At 55.5% G+C, this 18,419-nt stretch overlaps 1 protein-coding gene across 2 annotated transcripts in view; it reads right to left on the minus strand.

Annotated features, from left to right (window-relative positions):
• The window catches only part of HHIPL1 (HHIP like 1), a 29,430-nt gene that overhangs the window by 5,869 nt on the left and 5,142 nt on the right, over positions 1-18,419 (minus strand). The window contains exons 2-9 of one of the 2 annotated variants that reach the window (XM_060003939.1): positions 15,570-16,216; positions 12,640-12,783; positions 9,946-10,274; positions 9,468-9,594; positions 7,333-7,478; positions 4,086-4,167; positions 2,576-2,671; positions 1,578-1,660 (exon numbers count right to left, since the gene is read on the minus strand). In XM_060003939.1, the coding sequence (XP_059859922.1) occupies positions 1,578-1,660; positions 2,576-2,671; positions 4,086-4,167; positions 7,333-7,478; positions 9,468-9,594; positions 9,946-10,274; positions 12,640-12,783; positions 15,570-16,216 (1,654 nt within the window). The remainder of the gene's footprint in view (positions 1-1,577; positions 1,661-2,575; positions 2,672-4,085; positions 4,168-7,332; positions 7,479-9,467; positions 9,595-9,945; positions 10,275-12,639; positions 12,784-15,569; positions 16,217-18,419) is intronic. The other variant, XM_060003940.1, reaches the window with a different exon arrangement.

Below are 18,419 nucleotides of genomic sequence, written 5' to 3' on the forward strand. Positions count from 1 at the left end.
CTTGGCCCAGGTCAGCCATAGGGCTAAACGTCACTCCACGTCAGACACTCTGCCAGGTACTGCCTCCCTCAGGGGAGGTGGAAACCCCAAACTGCTCAGTTACTGTGGACAGGGATCCCGGGGCCACCGGCCCATCTCACTTGGAAACCCACTGAGACAGGGGCTGAGAAAGGGCCTGGATACAAGACCAAGTGCAGGCCGGGGCCAGAACATGAGGCAGACGCTCCCCCAACCTGCACCCTGGCCCCCACTCCACCCGCGGGGAGGGACTTCCAGCTCCCAGGGCTCCTGCTTCTCCTGCTTCCTTCACTGCCTAGGCTGCCCTTCCCCGGCCTCTGCAATGCACTTTCCTCTCCATCCAGGCTCAACCCTCAGGCTCCAGGACCTTCCCAACCCACCCCCTCCACCCCCAGCTCTGCACTGCTCTGTGTCCCCATGGTGCCCAGCACAACTTCTGTCAAAGGGCCTGGGACACTAAGTGACCCCTCTGTTTGCCCCAGCCAGGACTGGGCCTCGTCTGACTTCTTCTGTGGCCCCAGCATCCAGCACACAGCGGGTAACTAACAGAAATGCAGAAACTGCTGAATGAGTGAACGGAAAACTCTGCCAAGGCCCCAAACCAACTGCAGCTGGAAGTGAATTCCCCAAACAGCCAGCTTCCCCAGCCTTCCTCTTCCTGGTGGGGCACCCCTTCCTCAGGGCCGGGTACCCCCCACCCACCCAACCTCCCCCTCTTCCTGCCCCCCGCCCCAGTCTGCCAGCTGGAGACCTGCTGGGCACACTCAGCCCACTGAAGTATTTCCTTTGGCCCACAGGGCGGTTTTGAAAATTGTGACCTAGTTGCCAATATTTTCAAATCGGGAGATTGTGTAATAACAACCCGAGAAGGCAGGGACCATATCTGCTCACTCAGCATTGTAGCCCCAGTGTGAAGCGCATGTATGTGGTGGGTGGAGGGATGGAGGGATGGAGGGATGGATGGATGGAGTCTGCTTGTCCTGAGAACTGGAAGATCTGACAACACTGGGGCACTCTCTGTTCCCACCTAGCTTGGACCCAGGGGAACAGCCCTCTCCTCGGGCCATACCCTCTTCAGATGGCCCCAGATCCCATGGGTGGTCACCGTGGCTTTGCCTGGCCCTCGGCCCATGAGGACTTGTACCCCTCTCTCCCCACCAAGCTCGTCAAAACAGAGCCTTCGTATAGCAGACCCAGCCCCAACGCTCCCCTAGGCGCCCTTGCACCCAGAATAACTCATTCCAATCTTGAGATATACCCTCTTTCTCTGTCCCTCCCAAGAACTCTGAGTGAACCTTGCCTGGGACCAGCTATTTCTCCCTTTGCCATGCTCGTCGTGAGGCCTGCAGCCCCTTGGAGCCTCCCACCGTGGCCTGGGACTGGCAGACACTGCATGAGTGGAAGGAGGTTTAAGCAGCTCCACCCACTCCTGGTAGCTCCTGTGCACGGGGCCCAGTGCTGGGCATGGGGGCCAAGGAAGGGCATCCACATCCGGAAGAGGGGCAGCGGGTGTGGGTTGCAGGAACTCCCGCCGTGTCCCCACCTTGGCGGACACTTACTTTCTTTGGGCACGAAGTGGACGAGGCGGCCCCGGACCTTCACGTGGGCGGCTTGGATCTGACACTTGCCGGGTGGTGCCCGTCTGCAGACACACAAGAGGTCATGAGCCGCACCCTGGGAGCCCGCCCCGAGCATGTCCCCCCCGACATCACCTGCCCCCTGCAGCCAGGAAGGAGGGGAAAGGGCCGGTGTGCATTCAGGCCTGGGCACGTGTGCGTGGTAACAACAGTGGCCACTTACGGAGCAGTGACCCTGCTGGTCCACGCCTCCCAGACCCCGAGAGTCCAACCCCAGGACAGGACCCCCCTGTAACGGCCTGCCAAGTGCCCGCTCAGCCTCTGCCTGCAGAGCAGGAGGGCCACTTCTAATTCTCAGCATGAAGTGTCCTTGGGATGTGATCAAATGTCACAGTCCTTCTCCCCAGCCTGCCGGTCCAGCTCCTGTAACTGTCACCACAGCCCCATTCCTGCACTTTACCCTGGTCCCCATTCCCCACAGTCTCTGAGGAGGGTTTCTCTCTGCCCCTCTGGTTCTGGGATTTCTGGTGATACAGAATCAAAGGGAAAGGTTAAGTCGATCTAAAGAATAAAGTGGGGAGAGAGAGAAAGCCTCGGGGCTGGCAGCAGAGCTGAGGGCTCTGGGGGCCTTGGAATGTGAGGTTGGAGAGGGCTGGGAGAGAAAAGAGCCTGAGAAGGGTTGCCAGGGCTATGAATTGGGTCTCCTTGGACATCTCTGAGGGGCACAAGTAAGGAATGGAATCCCATTTTAATGAGCTTCTGGCCGTTGATCTGTGAGTCTTTGAATGGGACCGACCCTATTCTGGGACCAACCCACGTGGGTCCAAGACTTCAATGGGTCCCAAGAGCACGAGGGGGAAGCCCAAGGGCTGAAGCAGCCACGTGACCCGGGGTGGCTTTCAGACAGCCCTGGCAAGAGAGGGAAACCGAGGAGGGACGTGGGCCATTCCCCCCAGAGGTTGAAACACAGCCCAGCTCACACCCTTCTCCAAGCTGCAGAAAGTGTGGGTTTTCCGGCTGCTTTGAACTCCACATAATAGCCACACGCTTCAGACGGACCCAGCTGAGTTTCGTTCCTTAAGGAAATTACATAAAAATTTTTGTCTTGCCAAAGGGTAGGAGATACACCAAAAAATGTCACAGTGTTTATGTTTGGGCGGCAACGGATGACCCCACCCTACCCCCTCTGCTTCCCATTTCTTCATTTTCCAAATGTTCTGGAACGGCACCCCTCTTCAATATGTTGTGGATGCACAAAATTACGTGGATTCCAAAAGAGAAAAATGAAAAAAGGGATGAGAAGGGTCACGGAGGGAGGGAGGGGACGGGGGTCTAGCCTGTTGCTGGCTCCTCCCACCCACGAGACCTTGAGCAGAAATCCCTAAGCCTCGGGTTCCCTCTGTTGCGCGGGGGGCCATGAGCCCAGAAGGATGCGGCACAGACTAAAGGAAACAGTGGGTCTCAGGCAGCATCTGGCATGAATTAGGTGATATTTCCTTAGAGAAGCAGTCTTTTTTCAAAAACTGGAAATAACCTAAATGTCCAAGGGACGGATCAGGCAATCACGGTGCAGCGACTCAACAGAAAATTACGCCGCCATTAGAAAGGAGCCTTCTGAGGGTAATGTTGCAACGTGGAAATGTTTATACAAAATAAGGATAGACCTACGAAGAAAAATGCAAAGTTTGCGTGTGCTGCTCCACAATGACATAAACCCAAAGAGGGCCGAGACCTCGGGGAGAGGAAAGGAGCAAGCGCTTATGTTTTTCTTGATAAATAGTTATGTCAGTAATTAATAGCTTTGTGCTTTCAACAGAAAAGTGTGGTCAACAAGGAATGTCTGAGAAGCTGTCACAGACTAGAGGAAGCTAACAGGACATGATGACTAAATGCAATGTGGGATTCTGTATGCGATCCCGGAGAAAAGGACACTAGGGAAAAACTAGAGACATCCTTTTGTTTTTAAAGTATGGAGTTACCTCAATTAAAAAAAAAAGTGTGACATTTAATGAATAGTAATGTACCAATATTGGTTCATTAATTGTGACAAATGTACCATGATAATGTAAGACGTTAGTAATAGGGAAAACTGGGTGAGGGGTATATGGGAAACGCTGTACTATCTTTGCAACTTGTCTGTAAATCTAAAACTGTTCTAAAATTTAAAAAAAAGAATTAAAAAAAATGTGATTGTGGGGCCCATATTTATGGGTCCCCACCGGTATCTTTGGTGCCCTCTTAGCATGAATAGAACTGGACTTTGAGGCTGGCAGATCGGTTTTGAATCCAAGATCTGCCCCTCACCAGCAGTTTGAACTTAGCTAGTCACTTCCCCTCTCCAGGCCTCAGTTTTCTCATCTGAAAAATGGGCATATTAACTACAACCACCTTAAGGAGTGGTAGAGAGGGGAAATGAGGTAATGGAGGGGAGGGCTCCTGGCAGACCGTAGGAGCTGAGGCCATGATGGGCGTGGGGTGGGGGGGACTCACCTGGAGGGGTCGATCACTTTGTAGACAACCCCACGTGCCACTGTGGCACTTGGCACGCCCGTTGACATGAAGTACAGCTCCCCTTGGACAAGAAAAGAGGCAAGAAGTGAGAATGCTGCCTGGAATACCATCCCAGCCAGCCCCACTGCCCCACCTCAGTTCTGAGGTGCACCCCAACCTCAGTGAGCCAGGAGGGGAGATGCTGCAGGTCAGTGTAACTCTCCAGTCCCCAGAACTGGAAACTGAGGCTGAGAAAGGCATCCAGATGTGCCCAGGGGCCTCTGCAGCACAGCCTCCCGGGCTGCCGGCTGCTCTGCCCGGACCCTCCCAGGCTCTGACCTCTGGACTCTTGTCTCCTCCCTGGTGACCCAGCCCCACCTCTGGTCCCTGCCTGGGTTTCATGCCCAGGATCACACACCTCTGAGCACCAGCGGAGGTCCACAGCCCCGCTCCCCACTGGCTGCTTACTGATGACGCAGCCTCCTCATCCCCACAATGGGCCTGTCTCATAGGGCTGTTGTGAGGATGAAAAGAGCATAGAGGAGATGCTCCATCAGTGTGAACTATTATTGCTGCTGCTATTGTCATCCTTGCCCAGGGTCCAGGTCCTGCCAAGTCCTTGGGGACACAGTCTCTCTCCACTGACCAGCAGGCGCCTCCCAGGCAAGTAGCAGGGGCAGAGGAGTTCGTGCTTCGGGAACCTCTAGTGTGAATCCCAGCCCCTGCGCTTGGCCCCACGTGAGCTCCAGCAGCTCCGGGACAGCCCCACGCAGAGCCTCTGTTTGTAGAAATGGAATTATGAGCACCTGGTGCCACGGATGCTCTCGGGGAAATTGAGCTTTCTGCTCTCTCCCACCCCCATCCTGCCCCCTGGCCCTTGTTGCCACAGGTACCCATGCCCAGGAATTAAGCTTCATTATTCTCAGCTTCCAGATGAGAAAACAGAGGCCCAGAGAGGTCAAGTGACTTGCCCAAAGTCACGCAACTGGTGAACGGTTAAGCAGGACTGGAACTCAGAAACATCTGCTAATGTAGGAGACGTGGTAGCTGGGAGGCCCAGACACAGGCCACATGTGGCTCGTTATGATGGTTCAGCCATGCTAATACCTTCTGTCCTTGTAAGAGGCAATGGAGAGCCCTCCCAAGGATGGGGGTGGGGGTGGTTTCCCCAAGGAGAGGCCAATACAGACAGTGAGAAGGGAGCTTGAAGGAAAGTATGTCCCTGGTGACTGGTGCAGTCAGGGAGGGCTGCATGAGGGAGGTGTTTGAGAATCAAGGCCCAGGAAACCTGGGGAATTCTGGAAGGGGAAGACACTTGAGAGGTGACCTGTGCAACTAGGGTAGACCAGCTGTGGTGGGGAGCTGGGGGCTGGGGAGGGCAGGATGCTGAGTGGTCAATGGCCCCTGACCTCCCTCCAGGAGCACCAGCCCTGCCTTGGTGGGTGGTGGGAGCGTGGCCGGTGGGAGTGGGGCGGGGGGGGTGTCAAGTTGGTGGGGGGAGGAATAGGCCCACAAGGTGTGATGCACCCTGTGGGAGGGAGCAGGGCCCCTGGCAAGCAGGCCCCTGCTGGAGAGTCCACAGGCACAGCTATGAATTTGCATGTGGCTTTGAGCCTTACTTCCCTTTCTGGGCTCCTGTCTGGAGAGAGGCCCTTGGGAGCGGCCACAGTCCCCTCTCTGGCTGTGCAGCCCTCCTTGACCCTATGCTCCAGGCGCTGGAGCAACTCGGAGCTCCCCGCACGTGCTGCTCCCTTGGCCTGGATGCCCTTCTCCATTGTCTGCCTTTGCCTAACCAAGCTTGTGCTTGAGGTCCTGCTCTGGGAGGCCTCCAGGGGCCAGGCTATGTCCAGTGCCCCCCACCCCACGACCAGGCAGGAAAAGTCAGCCTCAGTTTCCCCATCCGTAAAGTGACAGCATTGGACCGGGTGCACCCCAAGGCCCCATCCAGCCTTAATCTGCAGGAAGCCCCCAACCCCGTGCATGGGCGGGGAGCCCCCACGGCACTATTAAGCCCTGCCCAGGGCCACACTACCCTCCTGGTGTCTGCGGTATGGACTGTCCCTGGAGGACACTGGGCCAGCAGAGGTCCTTGTTTTGCAATTTGCACGTGTCAGAAGATCATGCAGAGAGGCAGAGGCCAGAGGGAGCTGGGAGACGTTTGCTGGCTCCAGACCCCCAGGTCTCTGGCCCTTCCGGGGCCACCTGCCCAACTCACCAACATGCTACCCCTGGGCTGTCTGTCTTTGAGGGGCCTCCTCCTGGCTGTCCAGCCCTTGGTGTCACTCAGAGGGCTGAGGAAGGGCCCCCTGGGAACTGGGCTTTCCAGGCCCTCCTCTGGGTCTGGGCTCTGGAGGCGGAGGAGGGTGGGGGGAGGGCATCCTCCCCTTTCCAAAACATGTTAACTCCCTAATGACCAAAAGAAATGGCTTTCAAGGGCCCAGTGGGCTCAGGGAGGGTGGTGGGGTCTGAGGCTGCCCTTTTGAAAATTTAGACTCTGACGTGTATCGGTTCAACAAAGGTTTCCCAGACTCAGGCCTGGGGGCTCTGGGCACTGGGCCCTGCAGGGGACACCTCTCGAAAGGCCCCTGGAAAGGCGTTGCTTAGTAACCTGGCCAAGCATCCACCAGGCCCCACTGGGGGCCCCTCAGCTTTTGTCCAGGGACAATCCGGGGCCAAGGACAAAGGCGGGATCCAGCCTCCATGGTCCTTCTTCCTCTCCCCTCCCCCTCTGCTCCTTGCATTGAAAACACAAGTGCCTGAATGGGGGACCCACTAACAGGCAAGAAAGCGGTGCCCACCACGTTCTGAAGACAACGCGGCTTCATTTATAGGCCCTGATACATTTGCCATCAGGAACCCAGGGAGCTGGAGGTCCCCAGGGAGGCACTCTTCCCCCACCTGCCTGCATTTCCACCATCACAGATCCTTTCCTGGTCCCATAACTGCCCTGGACTCTTACCTGTGGGGTCACGCTATCCCTCCTGGCAAGCCTGCCCAGGGTGAGAGTTGGGGAAAGGGAAGGACGGGGACCACTGCTCCCATCTTCCAGATAAGGAAATGGAAGCTCAGATGAGTGAGAACTGACACCGAAGCAAGGCTCAAGCCCTCTGAACCCGTCACTCTCCAGCCAGGAGGTGATTTCAGGCCTGAGATGCCATCCCTCGAATCCCAGGCCAGAAGGACCCCTGGGGTGGGGCACAGTCCCAGGCATCGGCAGCCTGAGTGGAGAGGCCTCAGGGGCGCTCACCGGCCTCGTCCTCCGCGAAGGAGATGATGTGTGGATAGTAGTTGTTGATGAGGCCCGGGAACGCACAGGTCTGGCCACGGCCCATGCAGATCTCATTGTACCGCCACTGGCCTGTCCCCAGGTTCTCTCGGAGGGACATCAGACGCCTGCAAAGGAGGATGGCCTGTGGGGTCATGCCTGGCAGGGTGCCCAAGGGAACCCCACCCACCAATCCATCCATCCAATCATCTATTATCCATGCAACCAGGACCATACATAACTTGCAGGGTCCAGTGCAAAGTGAGCATTCAGGGCCCCTTGTTCAAAAAGTACTAAAAATTTCAAGACAGTAACAGCAGAGCATTAAACCAAGCGTGGGCACTTCTGAGACGGAGCCCCGTGTAAGCGCACAGGCCGCACATCCATGAAGCCGGACTCAGGTGCAGGCTTTACTGAACACCTGCTACGTACCAGGAGAAGCACAGGGGTGAACAAGACCAGCTTGGTTCCTGCCCCCTCAGCTCAACGCCACCTGCTGACCAGCAGGAGGCAGTCAGGAGCTGACTTCCAGTTCAGACGCCTCCAAGGCTGGTGCCCTGGAGTTTCCACATACTCTGGAGCTGCCTCCACTTCGGAGCGTGAAATGGAGAATTTGGCATCTTCAGAAAATGTTGATCTTGTCCCTTACTCCCTTCTATGCCTGTCAATCACCTATTGATACTTTCAGGCCCTGCTCGGTCATCCCCTCCTCTGGGAAGCCCTCCTGACTGCCCCTGTGCTGGGCTTCCCCAGCACTGCTCACAGGCTCTCTGAGGCTGGTCTCGAGTGGACCGAGTGTGGGTCTGTCTCCCCGACTTGGGTATGAGGTACTCGCCAACTCTGTTGCTTTGGCCCTGGCACAAAGCCTGACCCAGCAGAGGGGTTTGGGAAGTGTTGGCAAAATTCATTGAATTTCTGCGTTCGGATGGCTTGGGCACTCCTGGGGGACGGCAGAAGGGAAAAAGGAGAATCGGGGTAAAAAAAAGGGGTTTCATCTAGACCCATTTTCCAGATGAGATAACTGAGTCCCAGAGGGAGACCCTAAGCTGCGGGAAGGACCCAGCAACCAGAGGCCCAGGTCAGGTTCTCTGTCAGCTTCAGCTGTAGATGCACTGGCCACAAAGCCACCCTCGGTCAACAGCCTGGAGGAGGTAAGAATTCTGCCATCCTCGGGCTTCCTTATTTCCTCTCCCAAGAGACCCAGTTCAGCTGCCCTTACGTGGAGAGGCTAGGGTGGGAATAATTAAGAACTGGTGGTCCAGTGGTTAGAATTCCACGCTTCCACTACAGGAAGCCCGGGTTCAATCCCTGGTCAGGGAACTAAGATCCTACAGGCTGCACGGTGTGGCAAAAAAACAAACACACAAGCAAAAAATTCATTTCACAGGAGGCTGGAAGGGTCCTCAGGTAACCAACAGATCCTTCCACCTTATTAAACAAGCAAAAAAAAAAAAAACACAGAAATTGAGCACATTCTAGATTCTAAGTGCTGTATGTGTAAGAACAGGTCTCAAACAACCCTAGTAAGCAGGTACTATGATCATTTTGCAGGTGAGGAAACTGAAGCACAGAGTGGCGAAGTAAACCGGCTCAAGGTCACATGGCCAGCAAGCGTGCCAGGCTTTGAACACAGGCCATCTCAGCTGTACTTGTAAACATCATGCCAGGTGTGTGACTTCCCTGGGCCTCTCTGGTCCTCAGTTTTCCCCCCTCTATACAGCAGGAGAACGAGATGGTCATGGGTCTCCATAAGCTCCCCTGGGGAGAGAGTCTGACCCACAGCAGCCTTGGGAGGTATGTTCTACCCCCTCTGAAACCTGTTTGGGGTGTGACTCATCCCAACCCCTCTCCCAGACACACACACACACCCTCTAGGGGCTCAGTGGGTGGAGGCAACACTGCCGTAAAGCATGGCTCCACGGGTCCCACGGGCAGACCCCAGCTGGAGCCCCAGCTCCCCTCTCTCCAGCAGGGTGACCTCTCTGGCCTGTTGGCGCAACGGCAGGTCCTGGCTCACAGGAGCCAGATGGCCCCGGGGCTGTCAAGGGTGTTGTACATTCCCCCACGTTTCACCTCTGCAGTCCCTGCCCCCTCAGAAATGTTGTCAGGCCACTTACCCGCTCATGAAGTCTCCGAAAATGTAGAGGCCGTTCAGGTTCGGGTTCTCGCAGCCCCGGTACACGTAGCCCCCAGTGACCGACTTGCCCAGTTTGTGCGGGTAGGCGAAAATCGGCAGCACATCATCTGCAGAGGCGGGAGAAGCTGGGTGAGTCTGCGGCCGGCTCCCAACAAGGCTTCTTGGGTGGTCCTGAGTCTTGCGGGGTGGGGGTGGGGAGGAGGGAGGGGATGGGGGGAGGTTCCCGAGAGGGCCCCAGACAGTCAACCAGAAAGGGTGGTGTTTCAAGTTTGTAAAGCGGGGGGGGGGGGGGGGGGGGGGGGGGGGGGGGAGGGCATGGGTTTGCGCGGGCAAGGAAGTCCCGGTCGGGGGCGCGGTTGGCCACGGAGGGAGGCGCGGGCGCACAGCCGTGGAGTGGGGGGCAGATCCGGGGAGACAGATTCTCGAGGGCGCGGGGGTAGGGGGCGGGGGGCGGTCACCGAGGGAGGTGTTGGCACACAGCTTGCGGTCGTAGCACTCAAAGCCCTCGCGGGCGCGCCAGCCGTAGTTGCGGCCGCGCTCCACCAGGTCCACCTCCTCGAACTTGTTCTGGCCCACGTCGCCGCAGAAGAGGCGCCCGCGGCCCGCGCCCGACGCCGGGTCGCCGCGGTCGAAGGAGCAGCGCCACATGTTGCGCACCCCGAGGGCGTAGACCTCTGGCCGCGCGGCGGGGTCGCCCACGAATGGGTTGTCGGACGGGATGCGGTAGAGCGGGCCGCGCTCGTTGCGGTTCACGTCGATGCGCAGCACCTTGCCCAGCAGCGCCGACCTGCGGGCCGGGTGAGAGAAGGAGCCGGCTCGGGGTGTCCCCGCGCCAGGGGCTCGGGCAGCGCGGGGCAGGTGTGGGGATGGGTGTGCCGGGGCCCGGGGCCCACGGCCAACCCAGGTGCAAGGAGAGCCTCGGCTGTGCGGCCAGAGACCCCAGGTTCACGACCTCCTCAGCCACTTACCAGCTGGGTAACCTCATTCATTCATTCGACATTTATGGGGCACCTTACCAAGTCCCAGGCCCTGTCCTAAGTATTGGGCATACGTACCATCTATTGCTTTGTTTCATCCTCACAACGAATCTTTTAGGTAGGTGGGTGCTGTTGTGATCCCCTTTTTACAGACGGGGCAGCTGAGCTCAGAAAGGGCATAAAACATTCCCAGGAAATGATAGGACTGGGATCCAGCCTAGGCAGCCTGGCTGCAGAAATCCAAGCTCTTTACCACACTTTCTAATCTCCCCGGACCTTGGTGTCATCCACTGTGATATTAGGTGGTCCCTCTCTTTCCTGCCTACTCACAGGGCTGTGCTACAGGGTGCAGATCATGCCAGAAGAATTATTTCTATTTACAGCTTTCTTCCAGCACCTAGCACGGTGACTGGCACGTAGCAGGTGCTCATGAAGTGTTTGCTGAGCGAATGAATGAACACCTGCAATCAAAGTCAAGTGCCCCATGCAAGAGTACAGGCCAGGGCAGGGAGACGGGAGAGAGAGCACCTCAGATCTTAGCAGGAAACGGGAGGCTGGGGTACTCGCCATCTCTCTCATACACCCCCAGTGCCATTGCAGCATGTCAGAGAGCCAAACAGGCCTCAGAAGCGGTTTAGTTCACCCCACACTCCACACACACTACCCTGATCTCAAAGATGAGGGGGACAACTTGCCAGGTCCCTCAGGCAGCTCTGGACCGGAAGCGAGGCCACTCCTCGGCACCGTGCAACATCAGCTTCTGGAGCCCTTGGAGCGAGGAGACCTCAGGATGTGCCCTCCAGGGCCGCGCAGAACGGGGTGCAGCCCTAACCTCCATGCAGCCCCTGGGGGTGAGCGGCTTTGGGGTCTCATTCATCGCATAACAAAAGTGACACATGATGGAGCCTGTAACATGCTTAAAGATGTACGCCCTCTTCATCTGTGATTTTTTGATGCGCTTACTTACTGCGTGGTTTTCCCCAGCTGTTAGCATTTTGGTGCACTCCCTTTGGCTTGCTTTTCAAGGCAGGACTGGCTGGTCCGCCCATTTGATGCAACTGTGTACCCCATCATTCTCACATAGCATCAGCACCCAAGCTTTTCCCTCCTCATTAAAGGTACCTCACAAGTATTCTCTTTCATGATGATAAAACGCTCTCCCCCAGTAGATGTCCCACAGTTAATCCCCTATTGCGGACTTCTAGGTTTTGCCCCAGTGAGTTCCTCTCATACGCTCCAGTCTGCTCACCACCAAGCTACAGATTACTCCCCGGAGCCCATACGCCACGCACCAAGCTTTGCTATATAAGTGGGCAAAACTCATAACAGCAAAGTAATGTTTTAAGTCCTGTCCAATTATCCACAAATCCTTAATTTCTATTTTCTCAACTTCATCTCTAAATACATCCCAAACATGAGAACGCTGCAATGATTCTTACACTGTCACATATGAAAGCACAAGTCACAAATTGGGAGCACTTTAATTACTGTAATCAACGGCATACTCGCTATTTTTACTTTCTGGGCTGAGGAAGGTTTTGTGATTTTGACTAAGAGAATGGAGGAGGCTGCCCTGAGACTCCTGGATATCCTCATCTATATGCACTAGGTGTGTGTGTGTGTGTGTGTGTGTGTGTGTGTGTGTGTGTGTGTAAGGAGGGGAATGGTGGCAGGCCATCTACTCAAGTCCAGAAGTGAGGAACTGAAAGCAAGACTATGCTTCAATTTCTGGGCCATCTTGGGTGACCCTTGGGGCAGAAAACCCACATGCCCATCCACACAGCCCTGCCCCAACCAGCCCACACTCCCCATTAGGTCTGAAAAACATCCTTTTCCTTCCTCTGGCTCCAGCAGGGCTGGGCAGACTTCAGAGAAAATCTGATCTTCCCAGAGGCTCTGTGATGTCACCTCTCAGGTACCCATGACAACGTGATCACCTTTATTCTTCATGACTAGATAATGATGATGATGAATCCCATGGGGATTCTTCTTCTTCTCTAACTGATGAGAGGAAGTGACTGGGTTCCCCAGCCAGCTAGCTGCAGACTGAGCTGGGGTCCAAAGCCCTTGCTACTACCCTACACTTCGTGGCTGAGGAAGTAACCCCCCCTCCAGGATAGTATGTAAACTAGGCGTATGTAAAACAACCCACCAGCCAACCAAATCAGAACATACTTGTTTTGGGCATTTCCAAACTTTCCAAAGGGGTCTCCAGCCATCCCGCCATCTCCAGTAAAGATGTAGAGGTACCCATCATCCCCAAAGAGCAGCTGGCCCCCATTATGGTTCGAGGCTGGTTCTTCGATCTCCAGGATTATCCTAAAAGAAGATAAGCACCCCGCCCCCCCAAAAAAAACCTCAGCCAAAACACAAAACAAGATCACAGCAATAAAACCTCCTGTCTCCTGGATGCCGTTTCATAGTTGGAAAGACTTTTCATATCCTTTATAGCAGGTGATTTTTATAAGGATCTGGCAGGCTGGGCAGGAGGAATAATTCACGCCATTGTGCCAATGAGAACCGAGAGGCTCAGAGAGGTTGAGCAACTTGCCCAAGGTCACACAGCCTGTAGATAGCAGAGCTGGGACAAGAACTCAGGACTTCTAGTTCTGGTCTAGCGCTTTTTCCACTCTCCCCACAGCTAGCACCTGCCCTGTTAGGATCAAGCGAAGCTGTTGACCCAATCACTGGCACAACTGGTTTCTTCGTCATCACGGCTACCCACACGCCAGCCACTTACGCTGAGCACTTCTGACACACTCTCTCATTGATCATGTGCCGTAGCTTCTAAGGAGGTGGGCTGGATGGTGTGGGTTGTGCTCAGTCACACTCATTCCTCAGCAACCTCCTTTCCTGCCAGGGCGGAACCTTCCGCCATACTGCCAGCCAGCTGGCTTCTGGTTAGGGGCTTGCCAACGGAGGATGGAAGGCAAGGAGAAGGGAGGGGCCACATTTCCCTGGTTTCTGGTGCTGCCTCCAGAAGGGGTGGTTGCAGGAAGGGCAACAGTGGCTGGCAAATAGGGACTCCTGGGTTTCCACCCAGACATCTGGGTACCAGGAGGGGCAAAACTCAGAAGCACAAAGATGCTTTTGCCTTTTGTTCCTCTAGCTTCTCACAGGAACTCATCTTTAGGTAACCTGACCATCCCCTTTTCCTTCTCCATCCCTCCCAATCCCTTTGTAGTCAACTCCTTGTACTAAATTCCCTCTGATCGAAATGCTTAGGCTGGTTTAGGTGTTCCAGGACTGGTGACTGACTTGCCAAGCCCTTATTAATACAGATGAGAAACCCGAGATACAAAAATGTCAAGCAACTTGAACCCAGGACTTTGGACCTTCAGAGCCAAGACCAGAAGCCTTTCTATTGTGAGGCCAACACACACGACTTGGTAAGTCATACACAACCCCAAACTCCAGGTCCTCCACGGAGAGGACAGCTCAGACTGTCGGTCATCCATCTCCCTTTGGGGTCTCAGCCCTGAGAACAGAGACTGACAGCTGACTCAGGCAAGGATGGTCACTCCCTCCTGGCTCTGCCCTGAGCCAGCTGTGACTACTTCTGCCCCTGCAAGAGTCAATTTCTTGGCTGTACTTGTGAGGTCCCCATAGAGCCTTTGCTGAACCCTAACTCTGCAATATATTCATCTGTTTATTTTGTGTTCCATCTTCAGTCTTCATCAGGAATCAATATTTAAAAGTCACCATTGAAGACACATCCATTCTGTCCCTCTCTGTTCCCTCTGTGAGATCCATGTGATAAACTTGGCCTCTCTTGGAGAACTGGTTGTGCAGCCTCATATAAGGTAATGAGAATTATGTTTTCTCCTTTTGCCCTGGCTGCCGGGAAGCTCACAGGCAAAATCTACATTAGACCTCACATTAGCCAGCATATTTAACTCCTTCTTTTTATAAGTTCAATGTCAAGAGTTTACAATTTTATTGAATGCATCATGTGCTATTATTTGTCTATTTGCCCTCAGATCAGTCCTGGTCCTCCCCTTACATGCTCCTCTACTTCAGGGGGCCAGCTCCTGAAAACTACATTTCCCATGCTCCTCCACTATGTGGCCTCCAGCTAGGTTCAGCCAGTGGAAGGCATTGGCCAGAGACTGGAGGGCGGAGAGTGGGGAGTAGCAGGTGGAGAGGCAGCAGTATTTCTCTCTCTCTCTCTCTCTCTCTCTCTCTCTCTCTCTCTCTCTCTCTCTCTCTCTGTTTCAGGCAGTGTCTTGGCAGTCCCTGACTCCAGCTGGCTTCAGCTCCCCCACCCAGGTCCACCATGGTTCTAGCTTCCACCAAGTGGCCCCAGCTCAGGGGCTCCAGTAACCCCACTTCTCACAGCCGAAGAGACGGAGGCAGCTCCCTCCAGTTGTTAAACCCAGAGTTGCCGCCCTTCTTCTCCAGGTTGCTCTTTCATCATTTCCAACACCCGAGGATCAAATTCTGCCTATTTGAGTTACCTGGTACAGGATTTATTTTCCCATTGGAGACAGATTATGTATGCCCTTCTTGCCAGGCTAGGTCAAACCTGTTTTGAAAACAGTTGGGGCATAACTAATACCCAGAGAGCAGGCTGGGTGTTGAGAGGAGCAGAGGCCTGGAGGCAAGGAACAGATAAAGCTGTTGGGGGAGGGTGGGGAGGAGAGCAATCTGCCTGGGGGGCAGAAGGTCCAGGTGAGAAATAGGAGGTGGGGCCAGGTAAGACTGGGGCCTCGGGCCATAGTGCCCTGGTAGGAGCAGTGGGTTGGGCCTGGGAGGGAGGCAGACAGACCAGGGCTCCAGCTCTGACACTTCCTAGCTGTGTGACCTAACAGTCCCATCACCTCTCTGAGCCTCCACTTCTTGTAAAATGGGGCTGTATGAGAACCAAATGAAAGGCACCATCTAAAGTACCTGATCCAGGAGTTGGACATGAGCCGGTGATGTCTGTTTGGCAACTACCCCTCCCCTGACCCCAGAACAGGGGGTTCGGCCCCCTCACCAAGCGTGACATTCAAAATATTTCACAGCTCCTGGGGGGCACAACTCCAACTGGCCGTGTGTGGTCACGCCAGGGCTCATCCATGCTCGCAGCCCCGCCCCTCCCGCCTGCGCTCCCGGGGAACCACCTCTCCGAGTCGTGGTCCACAGCGTTCATGTCATCCTCTGAGACCCTGAACTCGCTGATGCGTATCCACTCGTGGAAGCCCACACCCACTGAGTAGTAGACGTAGAGCTTGCCATTGTGCCGGAAGCGGGGGTGGAAGGCGAGGCCCAGGAAGCCCCGCTCGTCGCCCTCCCAGGGCGAGGTGAGCACGGCCCGGCTGATGTTCAGGAAGGGCTTCTCCAGCCGCGAGCGGTCCGGCAGGTAGACCCACACCAGCCCCAGCTGCTCGGCCACGAAGAAGCGGTGGGAGCCGTCCTGGGCGTGGACCATGGCCACGGGGTTGCGCAGCCCATTGGCCACCTCCTCCAGACATAGCTGCAGGCAGCCCATGGCGTCGGCCACCACACGGCCCAGGTTGGAGTTGAGGTTCTCATTGACCAGCAGGTGCGGGAAGCAGTAGTCCGTGTCGTCCAGGGACAGGTAGCGGCAGAACTTGGCGCGGTTGCCCTCCAGCGTCCAAAGCTCGCGGTCGGGCGACAGGTGGCGGAAGAGGCCCCGGCACGACTGCCACAGGTCCAGGCAGTAGTCCTCGCAGAGCCCGGGCACGGTCCTCAGGGGCGTGGACGGATCCTCTGCGTCGTAGAGGTGGGCCGCATACGGCGAGCATTCCTGCACAGACAGGGACGGCTCAGGGATGCTCTGGGGTGGTCTTACCAGCTATGTGACCTCGGGCAGGTCATCCCATCTCCTAGAACCTCAGTCTGCTGATCTGTAAAATGGGAGGACGCCATCTGTCCATTACCACCAACTGTCTCAACCACAGCAGCAGCTACACAGGGCCTGTATCTCCTCGCCTTCATTCCTTCTCTCTCACCTGATGCTTCTGTTAGAATAACCACACTATTACTACTACTACTAACATTCGCATCAGGAGCTAGTCTTAAGCACCTACTGTGTGCCAGAAAGGATCTGAGGCCTTTTTATACACTTTCTCTTTTAATATGCTGCCTCTGCCCTATACCTCCATGATTCACTCCACTTTTTAAATTTTTAAAATTAATTAACTTTTTTGGCCACGCCATATGGCACGCAGGATATTAGTTCCCCGACCAGGGATCGAACCTGCATCTCTTGCATTGGAAGCATGGATTCTTAACCACTGGACCACCAGGGAATTCCCTCACTTCACTTTTTTTAGATCCCTACTCAAGGGGCACCTCCAGGAAGTCTTCCCTGACCACCCAGCCATCAGCTCCATTCCCTCCTGGCCTCTGACTCGGCTTAAAAAACAAAGAACAAAATCTTAACATTCCCTGATATTATTATAAAATCAGTGTGTTTACATGTTTATTGTCTGTCTTCCTCAGAACCTGAATTCCACGAGGGCAGAAATGTTGCCTGTCTTGGGCACTGCCGTATTCCAGAGCCTGAGACCATGTCCAGCACATAGGAGGCCCACAGTGAATACCTAGGGGTTGTGCTGAGCACTGACCCACTCTGACCAGCCCTTAACAGGGAATAAGGGCTCCTCCCTCCATTATTCATTTAATCATCACAAGGGCCCATGAAGGGGGGCTTCCCTGGTGGCGCAGTGGTTAAGAATCCTCCTGCCAATGCAGGACACATGGGTTCGATCCCTGGTCCAGGAAGATCCCACACGCTGCGGAGCAACGAAGCCCGTGCGCCACAACTACTGAGCCTGCGCTCTAGAGCCCGCGAGCCACAGCTACTGAGGTCCGCGCGCCTAGAGCCGGAGCTCTGCAACAAGAGAAGCCACTACAATGAGAAGCTCACGCGCCGCAACGAAGAGTAGCCCCCGCTCGGCATAACTAGAGAAAGCCACGCGCAGCAACAAAGACCCAGTGCAGCCAAAAATAAATAATAAATTAATTAATTAATTTAAAAAAAAAAGAGCCCATGAGGGTGAGAGTGCTACAGATGGGGAGACCCAGGTGTAGGCCCTCCAGTGTCACCCAGCGCCATCGGTCAACATGGAGGATCTGGGTTTGGTCTCGGGCCAACCTCATCCTCCCAGCACCGGGGAGGCTGGTGCATGTACACGTGTGAGTGCGTTGATTACGCACATGCCCACATGTCCCCCTGACCACCGGGACCCCCTTCCTCCATCCCTTAGTCACCTTGGGCTCAGCCCCTCCCAGGCAGGGCCCTGGGGCTGTCCTCTGCTGCCAGAGCTGTTGTTCTGTGACACAAATGAATCAGGAGCCCCCCCACCCCCGGGCACCTCTTCAGACCTTCTTGACCTCACTGGTCCTGGGGTCTAACGTCACAGGGCAAAACCCAGCAGCCGTGGCTCACCCCTCACCTCCCACCGAGGGCATCCCCATTGATGAGACGCTTGGGACCCCACTCATCTCCCATGTGGGCCCCATCCGGAATGTGGGGGAGTTAATGCCTGATGTGACAGACCTTTGGCCCCTGGGAAAAGGGAGCTGACAGATAACCTGCTCCGCCTTCCTCCCCCCACCCCCCGCCCCAGGACAGTCCTGATTCACAGTTTGTGTGGTTTTTCTGGAACCCCAGTCTTGCCAATTCAAGCATCCGTCACGTTTGGCAGCAGCCGACTCGCAACTGCATTCTTGACTGGCTCTCCCTCTGCCCCTTGCCACGTCTGCTTACAGCGTCCTCTCACCATAATAAGGGAAAGAGCCATGAGCTTTGCCCCGGGTTCTGCTTTCTGGGAACCCAGGCAGTGGCAACAAATGTGACCAGGCCTCTCCCAGCTTCAGGCTCCAGTGCCCACCACCTGAGAGCTGAGAGCCCCCCAGAGCAGAGGCCTCAGCACCCCAGGCTCTCTGAGGGACTCCCTCGGCTAGAGCCTCTGACCTGAGCATATGTAACTGTTACGAGTCCG

Source organism: Delphinus delphis, chromosome 2, assembly GCF_949987515.2.
Source record: "Delphinus delphis chromosome 2, mDelDel1.2, whole genome shotgun sequence".
Lineage (NCBI taxonomy): Eukaryota > Metazoa > Chordata > Mammalia > Artiodactyla > Delphinidae > Delphinus > Delphinus delphis.